At 57.6% G+C, this 14,712-nt stretch overlaps 2 protein-coding genes across 2 annotated transcripts in view; one reads left to right on the forward strand and one right to left on the reverse strand.

Moving 5' to 3' along the window:
* Nucleotides 1-2,644: 2,644 nt before the first annotated feature.
* Nucleotides 2,645-10,042, reverse strand: KDELR1 (KDEL endoplasmic reticulum protein retention receptor 1). The gene is made up of 5 exons (XM_079723021.1): nt 9,878-10,042; nt 9,108-9,208; nt 8,707-8,865; nt 4,481-4,733; nt 2,645-3,389 (listed from the first exon to the last, which is right to left on the reverse strand). The coding sequence occupies exons 1-5, from the start codon at nt 9,966-9,968 to the stop codon at nt 3,355-3,357; spliced, it is 639 nt and encodes a 212-aa protein (XP_079579147.1). The 5' UTR covers nt 9,969-10,042; the 3' UTR covers nt 2,645-3,354.
* Nucleotides 10,043-12,720: 2,678 nt separating this feature from the next.
* Nucleotides 12,721-14,712, forward strand: part of GRIN2D (glutamate ionotropic receptor NMDA type subunit 2D) — a gene marked incomplete at both ends in the record, with an annotated part of 27,885 nt that continues 25,893 nt past the window's right edge. The window contains 3 exons of the mRNA XM_079724121.1: nt 12,721-12,865; nt 12,997-13,117; nt 13,501-13,591. Coding sequence (XP_079580247.1) covers nt 12,721-12,865; nt 12,997-13,117; nt 13,501-13,591 — 357 coding nt within the window. The remainder of the gene's footprint in view (nt 12,866-12,996; nt 13,118-13,500; nt 13,592-14,712) is intronic.

Genomic DNA, 14,712 nt, shown 5'->3' on the forward strand with positions numbered 1-14,712 from the left:
CCACTCAAACCCATGCCGTGGGAGGAGTGGTTAAGGGAACAGGGGATGGCAAGTCCATGACTGGGGTCAGGGGAGATCCTTGTCTTCAAATATTTGAAAGCTTGTCTTAGGGAGCCCCAAAACTAATCGGGGACTCGGGCTTGGGCAACAAAACGCTCCTGCCTGCAGGGACCCAGCAGGTAACTCCAGTGGGTGAAGTACCCATGAATCAAGTGGCGGGGCAGGGGCCGAGTCTGGGGAGGGGCAGCCTTCACTCAGCACCCAGCGTTCAGTACCACAGCCCGGGGGTGTCCAGAGCAGCGCTGTCCAGGACTTTCCTAGTGGTCTGGCGGTTAGGACTCCACGCTTCCACTGCAGGGGCACAGGTTCGATCCCTGGCTGGGGAACTAAGATCCCACATGCCACGATGCAGCCAAAAAAAAAAAAAAAAAAAAAAAAAAAAAAAAAAAAAAATTATAGGGCTTCCCTGGTGGCGCAGTGGTTGAGAGTCCGCCTGCCGATGCAGGGGACACGGGTTCGTGCCCCGGTCTGGGAAGATCCCACATGTCGCGGAGCGGCTGGGCCCGTGAGCCATGGCCGCTGAGCCTGCGTGTCCGGAGCCTGTGCTCCGCAACGGGAGAGGCCACAACAATGAGAGGCCCGCGTACCACAAAAAAAAAAAAAAAATTATAGAGCAGCGCTGTCCAATGGAAACAAAGTGTGAGCCATGGGGGACAGCATTTAAACTTGTCAGCTGGCCACGTGAAGAAAAGTAGAATGAAACAAGTGAAATGAATTTTCATGTATTTTATTTAACCCAGTATATCCAAAATATGATCATTTCAACATGTCATCGGTATAAAAAATTACTAGCCAGGTAGCTTACATTCTACTGCACTAAGTTTTTGAAATCCTTCGCCTATTTTACAAGGACAGCACATCTCAATTTGGGGTCGCCACATTTCAAGTGCTAATGGTCACCGTATTGGATAGTGCCGCTCTAGAACCTTCTAGTTTTTCTAGAACAACCGGACATCCGTTTCTTTTTATGTGGAATTAGTTGGCAAGGAATACCAAAAAAAAAGCTTACTGTTTTGCTGGCCAAACCAAACACACCCACACAGGGGCCACAGAGGCTGCAGAGCATTCATTTACAAACTGGGAAAAGCAACGTGAGTTGTGGGGAGGCAAATGTGGGCTCCGTGGTCCCCTTTTTTGGTTTCCTGTGTGGCAGTGCTCAGTGCTGAGGGTGCAGAAGGAAGTAGGCCGTGGTCCCTGTGGGCACCTGGAGGAAACGGCAGCCATGCGGTGGAGTGGGCAGGGTTCCGGAATGGCAAACGGGAGGACCCAGAGCTCTGGCCCTCACTCTGTCACTAGCTGGATCACCTGGGACGTGTCACTTCATCTCTCTGGGCCTGAGCGGGGCTGGCTATCAAACTAGAGACTTGGACCAGATTTAGATTGATGGTTTGAGGGCTGCGTTCAAAGAGGTGCCCCCTCCCGACCCGGAATCAACCCAAGCAGCCCAGCTCCTGCATTTTCCATATGAGGCTTCTGGACAAATTCCTCTAAACAGAAGGTCCGTTGGCTTAGCTTACAAGAAAGAAAGAAAAAAACCTTTGAAAAGCCCCACAGCAGTGGTTAAACATACAGGATCCAGCAGCAGGAAGCCAGGGTACCAACCCCACCTCTGCTGCTCACCCGGCTAAGCCCCGATTTCCTCCGCAACAAAGCGAGGGTGCTCTGAGGGTCCCACAAGCTCACCTGTGTGACGCACATTGCCTGGCGCTTATGAAACACTCAGAAACGCCAGCTACCTGCCTCCGGAAGCTTCCAGAGCCATCCTACGGGAGAACTGGAGGCGGCTAAGGAAATTCTCAGCAGACATCTAGGGCATTTGGCGAAATCAGGGGGCAGAACTCCAAAAGGTTACAAGGGCCAAGCAAGTAAACCAAGTGAAGGAAAGGCCAGGTGTGAAGCCAATCTGGAGGGAAACATGGAAAAGATTTGACTTTCCTTTGAACTTCACAAAACCACAAAACAACAGCGTCAGCCCAGTAAGAGACGGTATCAACCCCTCAGCCAAGTCCTGGGGGCTTGGTGGTGGAGGGAGGGGAAGCTCACGTCCCAGCCATTCACTCCAGCCATCTGCTGCCACCCAGACACGAGGACCCGGCATTCTCAGACTGACGGGGTTTTTTTCAAGAGAAGCCAGAAATCCCGATTTTAATGTGAAAATCTGTTTTTTAAAGGCTGGCAACCAATTCTTTTTTTTTTTTTTTAAGAAAACATAAAGCAGTTCAATACAATACAAAATGATGGGGGGACGGGGGCTGTCCCTTGGTGACTTCCAAATCACAGGCTTTTGGAGGTTGTCCTCTGCAACCCTTAGATTAGGGAGAATTGTCAGGGAAGTTCTGTGCCAAGATAAGAAGAATCTTTGAGATTTTTTTTTCCTCCACAACCTCTTCCCTGGTGGAGTCATGAGGAGTCAGGGTGCAGCTCAGAGTCTCAGGAAGCCCAGTTTCTAATCCCCCTGCTCCTCTCAGGCCTGGATCGCCTGCGGATGGCAGACGGGATAAAGCAGAAGCAGAGAGAGGGGCTGGGGTGCTGGGCGGACCCCACAAACGCCAGAGAGAGGGCAAGGAGTAGCCAAAGAGAGGCATCGTTTTCCTCAGTTTATTTCAAGAGAACAAAGAATCAACCATCAGTTCTGTACAAAAACGTGGCCATAGAGCCATGGTGACCCTTGGGCCAACCCCCTTCCCATGCGCCCCTAAATTGCCAAAACACAAGGACATGACCAAAAAACCCAAACTCTGGAAAAAATTATTATGAAAAATCAGCGGAGAACTTCCCTCCCCTTTTCCCTCTCCCCAGTGCAGAAGTTTTTTTGGGGGGGGATGGGGGGTTGTGTCCATGGCAACGGTGGGAGGTCTGGCAGGCGGGTGTCGGCAGATTTAGTGTTTGGCAACCGGTGGGGCTGAGGGGTTAGGATCCAGAAGGAAGCCAGGGGGCTCGGGGGAGGGAAAAGATCTCCAACCCCGCCGTGCCCCACAGGACACTCGAAAACAGTTTATAAAAATTGGGGCCAGAAAGTAGAAAAGAAAGGAGTCATCAGAATCAAAACCTAAATAGTGGAAAGATTTTTTTTTTTTCTTCTCTAAAAGGCAAAAAAACTACAAACAGCCCAGGTCCTGAGCTCCCCCAAGACTTGGGTCCTCCACTGGCCCCTGAAACCCGGCAGGAGCGGGGCTGGGGAGTACCCAGAGGCGGGTCCTTAAAAAAGGCCCCCTGGACGGGAAGGCTCTGCGTCTTTCGTCGCCTTCCTCCGCCTCTCGCAGCTGCCCCGGAGAGGGATGGCAAAGACCAGGGCTACGCCGGCAAACTCAGCTTCTTCCCCTTGAGGACTGGGAGGAGAGAAAGGGGGGCGGGCATGACCAAGGGGTCCCTCGCGGAGGGGACAGCCCCCCACCCCCACAGCAGGGGCTTGGATGCTGGGCTGGGCAGAGATGCAGGAGGGGCAGCCCCGGGACTCCGGATTATCAGCTGGGGGGGTGGGGCCGGGGACCAGGCTCCCGGCCTAGGGGCTGAGCCATGGAGCCCCGGACGAGGCCCCATTTCTCCTAATGCTGGCTGCTCCTCTTCCATCCTGGAAGGGCTGGAGGCTTTGGTTCTCGGTGGCGGGGGTGGGGTGGGGTGGGGGTGGGGGTGGGGGCAGCGGCGCTGGGGTCAGAGGGCCTGGCAGGGCTGGCTGGGCGAGACCACCCGCTTCGGCCCTCCCAGCCTTAATCCTCAGGGGGCGTGGCTGCCTTCAGGCCTCTGTCCTCCTGTTTCCTCTTCCCTTCACACTCACTGACTGAACTTCGAAGGTCTTTGCTTTAATCATCATCTCTAAAAGGCCTCCCCCGACCACACCCCCTCCACGTGAAGTAACACCCTCACCCTCCACCGTTGTCCGCCAACACACCCCCGGTTTCTTTCTGTCACCGCCCTTCTCCCTGTCGGCAATCATCTCTCGTTTATTCACCACCTCCCCCGACTACAGTACAAAGGGAGCGGAGGGCCTTGTCCATCTTTTCTCCTAAGGTTGTATCCCCAGAGCCTAGCCCCGGCCAGGGACATGGAGAGGGCTCCATAAATTTGTTGGTTGAATGAATGAATGAATCTTGGTGGGCCTGAGTCCCTGAGGGTAAGGACAGAGGTCCATGAGCAGAGAGGAGGCCCTCCCTTCTCTGAGCGCTGCTGGGGCCTGGGAGACGGGAATTCTGGATCTGTTACGGGTGTGAGACTGAAAGACTTTGGATCTGGAACCTTGGGGCAGGAGGAGGGCTTAGGACACATTCCAAGAGAGGAAACGTCAGAGGCCACCCCTGCCCCTCTCTTTGTCCTATCTTCCCTCGAGGGATCCAGGGCTGAGGAGGTGAAGCTGGGGCCCCAGGGAGGGTGGGAGCTGGGGAAGCAGCAGGCTCCCTACCAGCCGGCCCCCCACGCTGGCTACCTTTGGTGATGTAGAGGTAGAAGAAATCACAGTAGAGGACCGTCTGGACCAGGCCTGCCACGATGGCGATGAGGTCGAAGAAGCCTTCAAAGTGGTAGCGCCAGATCCAGTTGAAGAGATAGAGCGTGCGGTAGACACCCAGCGCAAACAGGTAGTGGCTGGTGATGGTCTCCGCCTCGCCTGTCTTGCTCACCATGAACAGCTGCGGCAGGATGGCCACGGACTCCAGGTAGATGGAGAAGGTCCAGAGGATCTGTGGGGGAGGCCGGGGCGTGGGAGCAGAGGGCAGGACGAGGCGGGAGGGGAGACAGGGCAGAAGAGAAGGGTGAGGATGGCAGACATCGTGGTTACAGGTGCAGTGATGTTGGAGAGTGGGTGACAGGTACCACGACGCCTGCCGGTCACTCACTGTGTGCCAGACACCACTTTCCTGCCCCACCTGTATTCTCTCGTTTAATCCCCATGATGACCCCATGAGGGAGGTACTATTATCAGCATCCCCTTCTTTTTTGGTTGTTGTTTCTTGGTTGTGCCGCAAGGCTTGAGGGATCTTAGTTCCCCGACCAGGGAGGGAACCTGGGCCCCGGCAGTGAAAACACCAAGTCCTAACCACTGGACCACCAGGGAATTCCCAGCATCCCCTTCTACCGATGAGGAAACTGAGGCCCAGAGAAGGTAAGAGACTTGCCCAGGACGTGGCTAGGAAGCGGCAGAGCTGGGATTTGAACCAAGGGTTCTGAGCCGGTGTTTGTGAGCACTTTGAAATTACACCTCTCCCAAGGGCAACCCAGGTTGGGATCTTGGCTGTGAGATGTCCCTTCTATGAGATCTTGGGCAAGAGACCCAGATTCTTGGAGCCTCTGCTTCCTCGCCTCTAAAATGGGGATGATTTTGGGAATTCCTTGGCGGTCCAGTGGTGAGGGCTCCGTATTTTCACTGCTGAGGGCCCAGGTTCAATCCCTGTTTGGGGAACTAAGATCCCACAAACCACGTGGCACAGCTCCCCCCACGCCCAAAAAGGGGATGACTTTCCTGCCCCGGTAGGGGTGACATTCAATGTGCAATCTTTAGAGACATAAATCAGACTGTGTCACTCCCTGGCTTAAAACCCTCCTGTAGCTACTTCTTATCACATCCAGAATGAAACCCAAGGCCCTAACCTGGGCCTTCAAGGCCCTAACCTGGGCCTTCAAGGCCCTCCTCGATCCAGCTTCATCTTCTACTCCCTCCCCTCGCCCTCCAGGCTACACTACCTGGGCCTTCCATCTGGTCCTCCAACACACCATGCTCCTTCCTGCCCCAGGGCCTTTGCACTTGCTGTTCCTTCAGCTCTTCCCCCAGACAGTCACATTCTGCCTTTTCCACCTCCTTCCAACCTCAGCTCATCAGTCGCCTCCTGAGAGAGGTGCTCCCTGACCATCCTTCCCCCTGGATGGTCACATCCCCTCTCTTATCTTCTTCCTGGCAGCTCTGACCAGACTGTGAGCTCCATGAGGCCCAGGAGCCTACATCTTGGGCACCCTGTGGGCCCAGCACCTGGCACAGTGCCTGGCACATATTCGATGCCTGGATGAATGCATGAGCGATTGGAAGCAAGGTCCCCAAGTGCTTGTCACAGGCCAGCATTTAGGGAGCAGTGACAAACATCATTCGTGAGCAGGACAGGGCATCACAGGAGGGAGAGACGAAGAGATGGCAGACAGCTGTCAGCCCCTTTTCAGTCCTCAGCTCCCTGAAAGTCCCACCTGGGATGACTGGTGATCTGTAGACCCACCGAAACCTCCGCTCAGACAACAAAACCAGCTGGCAGGTGTGGTTCCTCCTGGGTTGTTTTGGTTTGTGGGAAGGAAGTGGGGACCATCAGGATGTATTCCTAAGAACTGACGTTTATATAGCATTTACTACATCCAAGGCACTGTTCTATGCACCTTATGGGTATTAACTGGCTTATGCCTTAACCCTATGAGGTAAGTCCTATTGTTATCCCCCTTATACAGATGAGGAGACTGAGGCCCACGGGATCAGTAACTCGTCCAAGGCCACACAGCTAAGATGTGGGTGGAAACAGATTCCTACCCAGGCAGCTAGACTTCAGGGCTTGTTCCCATAATTACTCAGAATCCACCAGCGAGGTTCTTAGTATATCAGGTTACTTGAGGCTCTCGGGAAACATACCCATTAAATTGATACATACCGATTGTTAGCCTTGGGGAGTAGAATCATGACGTAAGAGGAGAGAGAAGGTCTATCGCATTTTGCTTTATCTATTTGTGACGTCTGAATTTTTAAAGAATTGTTTCCTTCTATGATTAAAAAATAATTTTTCAACATGCATCTATTGATAGCATGGGCTTTGAAAGCAGGCAGACCTGGGTTCAAATTCTGTGAGGTCTCCCCTCTGAGCCTCACCTCAGTCCTCCAAGAAATAGGGATGAGGATATCCACTTCCCCAGGAGGCCGAGGGACCAGACAGGATGATGACAGATTTGGAATGGCCAGCTTGGAGCAGGACACACAATTGGTGCCAATACTTTGCACAAGCGACCTCCCCCCCTCTGAATGAGGGAACCACACAAGCTGGAGTCAATAATCCTGGGTCCTGGTCCGGCCTCCTCCACCTGGAGCAAGCCCCACTGCCTTCCCCCAGCCTCGGTCTCCCCATCTGCAAAATGGGCCCAGCTCAGTGGGTGCTCCATGCAAGGTGATGCCGATGATAAATTTGCGAAGTCCAGGCCCTGCAGCCAAGCTTGGGGCTCCTGCCACAGTGCAGTGCAGCCTCCCTCTGACATTTCTGGGACCCCTGGGTCAAAGTCACCCTCAGTCAGATTTGTCTAGCCTGCAGGGTGCTTTTAGAAATAGATCTGGAATCTGTAGCCAAAACTGTAAAGTGAGATCCCTCAGGAAAACTCCTGAATTGTGGCTTGTGTTGAAAACATCATCACATCTGGCTCCTCAGTGGCGGCTTGCAGAATCTTAGTTCCCCGACCAGGGATCGAACCCGTGCCCCCTGCCTTGGAAGTGTGTAGTCTTAATCACTGGACTGCCAGGGAAGTCCCAGGGCCAGCTTCTTACAAGGCAGGAGTGAGTGGTCCTGGGGGAGGAAAGACTGCTCTGAATTTGATTCCTGCCAGCCCCAGGAGGCAGATCACAGATTTAGCAAAGGCCCTCTCAAAATTCCTCCCAGGAATTTGTACAGGTCCCACCAAAATGCCATGCAATAAAAACCATGACAGCTAACGTTTAGGAGTAAAAGGATCCACATGGTCCTAAACACTGCAGGCACTGAACAAACATGGACCGCACTTCCTACCTACTGCCAGACACTGTGCTTTACCAATATTAACCCCTCATCAAAGCCTATGAAGTAGGAACTGATTATCCTCATTTCACAGACAAGAAAACTGAGGCACAGAGAAATTACATGACTCGCCCAAAGTCTCACAGCTGCTAAATGGGCTTCAAATCCCAGTTCTCTGGTTCTAGAGTCTCTGTGTCTAATCACTACGTGATGCTGTCTAATCTCTGTAAATCCTCACAATGACCTGATCTCGACTTTACAAATAGGGAAACTGAGGCACAGAAAGGTCAAGTTCCATGCCCAAGGTCATGCTAATAGAAAGTAACAAATCCAGGGCTTCCCTGGTGGCGCAGTGGTTGCGAGTCCGCCTGCCGATGCAGGGGACGTGGGTTCGTGCCCCGGTCTGGGAAGATCCCACATGCCGCGGAGCGGCTGGGCCCGTGAGCCATGGCCGCTGAGCCTGCGCATCCGGAGCCTGTGCTCCGCAACGGGAGAGGCCACAGCAGTGAGAAGCCCGCGTACCGCCAAAAAAAAAAAAAAAAAAAAAAAGAAAGTAACAAATCCAAACCCAAGTAGCCTGGCCCCCCCAGAGCCCCGTTCCCAACTCCTGAACTATTCATTAGGCCAATGACTTTGGAAGAGTCATTTCAACTCCCTAAGCCTCAGTTTTCTCATCTATAAAATGGGGCTGCTATGAAAAGTAATAAGTTAATGTATGTGAAATGCTGAGAGCAGCGTCTGGCACATAGTGAGTGCTGCTGCTGTTACATTACTATCATCTGACTCCAGAGCCCCTGTTTTGAACTTTATGTCCTAAAAGAAGGAAGTCTGAGCAAACCCTATAGAAGGAAGCCTCTGAGTGGGTCCACTGTCAACTGCTGTTCTCCCACAGCCCACCCCACCACTACAGACCCTGCAGGTGGCCTACCTCTAGAGGGGTAAAGTCATGGTTGACCAGGAACGCCAGGATGGCCGTGGGAACAACAAGGAACTCCACTCGGAACGTGTCGTGGTTCCCATCGTAAGTGGCTTTGAACTTGCTGTAAATCATCCAGACCGTGGTGAAAGAACAGGCGATGTAGACCACCTGTCGAAGGGGAGGATGAGGAGGGTGCTTCAGCTCCAAGCACAGGGTCCGAGCCCCCAGTAGACTTAGACCCAGCCCCAGGAGTCCAGGCCCCCAGCCTCTCCCCCCTCAGGCTTAGCAGTCTGGACCCCTAGCCCCCTCCTCCCTCAGGTCCAAAAGTCTGGGACCCACATTCCCTCCTCCCTTGGACCCTCCCCGGCTCCCCCCTCAGGAGGGCCCGGCAGGTTAGGAAAAGCCTTTACCTTCATGCACGTGTTGTAGAGTGAGATGTAGTTGGTGAAGAGGTCCAGGTAGCGGGCAGTGAACACCACAGCAAACAGGACCTGGCTCTTCCCCGAAATCCCTGCGGTCCAGAGAAATGAGGATGGGGGGAGGCTGAAGGTGGGCTGCACGGCCAATAAACCGCGGCCCAGGGCCCCGGGCGAGCCAGAGGGGTTCTGGAGTGCAGCTGTCCCTGGAGGCCTCCCCAGCCCCGCCGGCCTAAGCAGGGCCCTTTCCCACGGCCCACAGCCAGGGGGCAGCCCGGCCCCAAAGCTACTCCAGCCCGAGGCTCTGTCCCAGGCTAGGCCTCGTGGCCACCTCCGGCCCCCTCAGGGTCCTCCCACAGTCCGGATCCAAGGTGGAGCCTCGGGAGGACCCCACTTGACCTCCGCCCTCCGGAACAGGTCGCCTACCTGCCGCTCCCTTTCTGGCGGCCACAGTCCACGTCACCAACTCCCAGCCGCCTCCCTGCCTGCCACAGCTCCCTGTTCCCAGCCCTGGGAACCCTAAGGCCACCCAGATAGGGGCCGGGGGAGGCTGAATTGGGTTCCTGGAGCCACCCTCACAAAACTGGATGCATCCCCAGTCTGGGGAAAGGAGCTGACCCCCTGGTGACCCCGGACCTGGAAGGGGGATCTCCAGCAAGCAGTGGCGGGGAGGGACCCGTCCCCCTATGCCTCCAAACCCTTCCCCGAGTCCTGGAACGTCTCCCGCACTCTCCCCCTTTCTCCGGCCCCGGTGGGCGTCTCACCGGCACACGAGCGGGACTTCCAGATTTTGAGCAGCAGCAAGATGATGGCTAGGAGGTGGGAGAGGTCTCCCAGGAATCGGAAGAGATTCATGGTTGAGGGGATCTGGCAGGGCTGGGCTGGAGGGAGTCAGGCTGAAGGGGGGCTGCCCCCCGGGGCTGCTGTTCTGGCCGGGCGGCTGGGCTGGGGGCCGGGAGAGGTGCCCTTGGGGGGGCTCCGCTCCGGGGAGGGGGCTCTGGGCGGGGGCGCCGAGGCCGGAGCTGGTGGCCGAGCCAGAGCTAGGAAGAGGGAGGCGGGCGGGAGGGGGAGGAGTCCGGGCAGGAGGCTCCGCCCCCGAGGGCGGAGTCCCGGCTCTCCGGCGCCCCCTACCTGGCACCTCCCCGCTTGCACAGTTGGCGCCGAATTTACCCCTCTAAGGCCGCCTCCTAGGAACTTGCGAGGTCGCTGGGATCGGAAACTTGCAAATCCGGCACCAGTTCCCCCAGGCAGTCTGTGCCTCTGTAAAGGTTGCAGCCCAGCCGCACAGATTCTGCCCTTGACAGCGATTCGGGAGGCAGGTCTCTGAGCTTTAAAAATCCTAGACAGGGACCCAGAGGCTGGCTTTTCAGGGGCCTCCAGCTGCAATCCACTCAAAAGACCAGAGAGCAGCCCCCAGTCCCTCTCTCAGACTCAGAAGTCTGGGTCCCCAGCACCTTCATCCCCCAGGAGCCAGGAGTCCAGGACCTCAACCCCCTCCTCCCCCAGGACCCAGGAGTCCAGGACCCCAGCCCCTCCTCCCTCAGCCCCAAGAGTCTAGCCCCCCTTCCTTGGGACTTAGAGTCCAACCCAACAATCTTGTGTCTCAAGCATCCTAGACCCAGGAATCTAGATGCACAATCCCTTCCTCCCTCTGGGACCCACAAATTCAGGTGTCCAGTCTCTTCTTTTTCAGAAATGTAAGGCTTTACTCCTGCTCTCCCAGACCCTGGAGTCAGCAGCCCACAGCTCCGGCTCCAGCCCCTCCTCCGGAGCTGCCCCCTCACAGGCACACATACACACCCTCAGGAGCCCAGGTGTCCTGCGCCACACTTCACCACAGCACTTTATAGAAGCGCTGGGCTTAGCCTCTCTAGCAGGAAGGGCAGGAGCTGGACAGCTGGCCTTGAGAGCCAGGAACAGGCTATGTCTGGGGCGGGGGGGGAACAGGCTGTGTCTAGGAGGGGACACACACTGCTTTCCTCCTGAATGTCTGAGTACCCACGGGTGATGGACGTCAGGGTCCGTCAGTAAAAGAAGGGGTACAGAGGTATTAGTTTCCTCAGATTGCTGGATGGATTGGGTGCCTGAGGGTGGTTTGTGTTAAGGGGTCAGTTTGTCTGAGTGCCTAAAAGGGACTCAGGCCTGGAGGAGGGGGCCCAGATTACTGGGTAGCAGTGGAGAAGGGAGCTAGGGGCTTGGACTCCTGGGTCTGAGGGAGGAGGGGACTGGGGGCCTGGACTCCTGGGTCCTGGAGGAGAAGGGGGCTGGGGACTTCAATTTCTGGGTCTGAGGGAGGAGGGGGCTAGGAGTCTGGACTCCTGGCTTCATGATGGAGACCTAGTTTGCAGGCCTGGCCTTCCGGGGCAATAGAAGCCAAAAGATGGGTCCTAGCATGGCGGAGAACCAAGTCTGGGAATGGCCTCCTGCTTCACAAGCCTCAAAGTGGGGAGCGGGCGGAGGGCGGCAGCCCCTGGGCTCTGGAGTCCAGGTCCCAATCTGATGTCTCAGTGCTGGGGCCTGAGTCCCTGCCTGTCCCCACCCCTTCCTCCCCGTTTTATTTGCAGCCCCTCACTCTCTTGTCCCAGGAGGAAGGCAGAAGCTGGGAGCTGGGGAGGGGGGTGGCCCCCTCCCCCAGCCCTGGCAGGAGGAGGGGTCCCCAGGGAGGCCAAGAGGGGAGGCTGTGGGTCTCCCGGCAGGGGCGGACGGGGAATGAATGTTAATCACCTCCCGAGCGAGTGTGTGTGTGTGAGAACAGAGCGAGTGTGCGAATCCCTCCCGCTCCAGCTCCTCCAAGCTGTGGCCGCCGCCCTCCGCCCACAGCCTCCCACGGCCACCGGTGCCCAGCTGGGGGGGTGTCGGCCCGGGTGGGTCCGCCCGGCCCCCAGGGATCTCTCGTGCGTCTGCCATCTGCCCGGTGAGGATCTGTGTGTCCGGGTGTCTGGGGCTGGGCTGATGGAGGGGGTGGGGGTGTGTCTGTAAGGGCTGCGGCGGCTGAGGGAGGGAGGGAGGGGTCTGTCTGTCCGTCTCAACCCTGAGCCACCTGCCTGGGTGTCGCGGGCCCCCCAGTTTCCTCCCTCCGTGCCCCCCCCCCCACCAAACCCGGATGGATGGTGTGTACCTGGGCTCTGTGCCTCCTGCCTTCGTCCGGCCGGGCTTCTGGCGTCCCCCGCTGCCTGTGTCCTCCTGTCTGTCCGAACAGCCCCTGACGGCAGTGGCAGCCCGGCCCCATCAGACCCCCCCGTGTGTGTGTGTGTGTGTGTGTGTGTGTGTGTGTCGCTCCTCAAGCTCTGGGGGTGTTGAGGGGAATCCCAGGGAAGTGAGGTGGTGCGTGTGTGTATGGTGTGTGTTTCTGCCTGTATGTATTTAAGAGTGGGGGAACGGGGCGGGGGTCGTCTGGAGGTGGCCAAGCGAGGAAGGGGCGAGCAGTCTCCCCGACAGGCAGTCTTCTGCCCCTCAGCCACACACACACACACACACACACACAAGCCACCGGCTTCAGAGGTGACCCAGACAGACAGACAGACAGACACCGAAGCGGGAGGGGGGGAGCGCTAAGGGCACAAAGGGGGGGGATGCGAATGAGCCAGGGAGAGGCGGGACCGGACACATGGACGGGGGGGAGGAGCCGGGGCTGAAGCGGCAGAGGGGGGCACCCCGGGTGGGCGGAGGGGGATCCCCACGGGGTCGGGGCAGCGAGAGGACACCCCGACAGCCTCCGCAATGTCCGGGGCCCAACTTCCAGCGCAACATGTGTAGCAGCGTCCTCGCCTAGTCTGAGTGGCCGCAACCTTGGGGGACGGACAGGGCAGGACGGACCGAAGAAGAGGAGGGAGAGCCGGAGCCAGGGACGGGCAGGAGGTCCCCGCCACCGCCGCCGCCCCAGGGCCTGCCCCCCCACCCCCTCCGCGGCTCCCTGAGCCCTCCGCCGAATCTTCGGGTCGCTGGACTCCGGTTCCGTTCCTGGCACCCTCGCAATACCCCCCACAGAACAGGGTCATGAAAAGGTAAGGCTGGGGTAGGGGATGCAGGGGTGGGGGTGGGAACGCGGATCCCCAGATCTAGGACAGGGAAAGTTGGCCAGGGGCCTCCGGGAAGGACGGGGATTGAATGGGGAACAGGGGCCTCTGGGGGGCTCTCTGCCCCCTATCTCCTTCTCCCCCTCTGAGCCCTTTTCCCCAGGTCTCTACACCTCAGGTCTCCTAACCCCCCATTTCTGACACTTTGATCCCTCTCCCCAGCCCCATACACCTGACGCCCCATCTCCCTCTCTATCCCCCATTTCTCCATCTCACCTTCCCTCTGCCCCCCCCACCCCTGCCCGCATCAGTCTCCCCCACCAGGGCCTGTCCTCCTCTCTCTCTCCTTTCCATCTCCCCTCCCTCTTCAGCTGTGAGTCTGCTATTAATACCTCTGCCAAGGACCTTGAGAGCATCCAGGCCCTGGCACCCCTTGCCCCAAGCTACCATCCCTTCCTCAAGGTTCTGGAATACCCTTCTAGCCTCTTCCAAGCACCAGGATTAGGGTGGGGAGAGAACAGGGCTGGAGGGGGGGAACGGGATGCCGTCTGCAGCACGACGCGAAGGTGGGGGGGGGCGGGCTGTTGATCGAAGTGGCCTCTCCTCTCTTCTGTGATGGATGCGGGGGGAGTGATGGAGACAGGGACACACCAGGAATCTCTGCACCCTCCTCCTCCTCAGCTGAGGGACAGGCTGTACTGTGCATAGGACCTGAGTGGGGTGACTCGGGGCGACTGGAGCTGGGGGGTGCCCAGGATGCTGGGACGAATGGGGCTTGAGACCAAGAGGGGTCCTTTAAGGGAGGAGAGGGCTCTGGGCCTGGATTCCTGGGTCCTGGGCATAAAGGAGGCTGGGCAGCTGGATTCCTGAGTAGGGGGCAGGAGTGAGCCAGGACTCCTGGATCCTGGGAAAGGATGGAACTGAGCACCAGGACTCCTGGGTCCTGGGGAAGGAGGGGGCCCAACAGCCAGGACTCCCGAGTCTATGGGAGAAGTTGGAGGATAGGGCTTCTGTGTCTGAGGTAGAAGGGGGCTGGGGGCTCAGTATCCTGAGCCCCTGATGGGGAGGGGATGGTGGTCTGGACTCTTTGGGCCCCTGGGGATGAAAGTGGGGACGGAGACTCATGAGGAGGTGCAGATTGGAGGCCCGGACAATGTGATCCCCGGGGGTGTAGGTTTGGGGAGTTGGAACGCCAGAGTCCCCCAGTGGCTGGGGATACTGCTTCTCTATCTGTCCCTGGAGGGGTGGGAGACTGCCCTCCCAAATCTCTCACAGGAGAGAACTTGGCATCCAGCCTCCTAAGAAGGGTGGGGCTGGAGCTGCCTTCTTGGGCTTCAGCAGGAAGTAGGACCCCGGGTCCCCAAGGCCAGAGGCCAGGCAGGGGTGAGTCTGAGAGAGGCAGAGGAGGGGCTGAACGGGTGAGCAGCCACCAGGAAGGGTGGGGAGGGTGTGTGTTATCCTGGGGTGGGGGTGGGGGCGCCAGGCCACAGCTGTGGGTTATTTTGGGGCAGAGGGGGGCTATTCTGAGCACTGATTGAGGCAGCTGCTTGGGGAAGGGGCAGCGGAGAGGAGGGGCGAAGGGG

This window comes from Hyperoodon ampullatus (genome assembly GCF_949752795.1).
Source record: "Hyperoodon ampullatus genome assembly, chromosome: 18".
Taxonomy (NCBI): Eukaryota; Metazoa; Chordata; class Mammalia; order Artiodactyla; family Ziphiidae; genus Hyperoodon; species Hyperoodon ampullatus.

Bases quoted from the DNA above. Each gene is read 5' to 3' on its own strand.
- KDELR1 (XM_079723021.1), bottom strand. From the start codon at position 9,968: ATGAATCTCTTCCGATTCCTGGGAGACCTCTCCCACCTCCTAGCCATC. The intron at 4,734-8,706 runs GTAGGCCACCTG...CCTCCCCCACAG, and splicing joins ATGACTTTACCCCTCTAGAG to ATCCTCTGGACCTTCTCCAT. The intron at 3,390-4,480 runs GTAGCCAGCGTG...CTCTCCTCCCAG, and splicing joins CTACCTCTACATCACCAAAG to TCCTCAAGGGGAAGAAGCTG.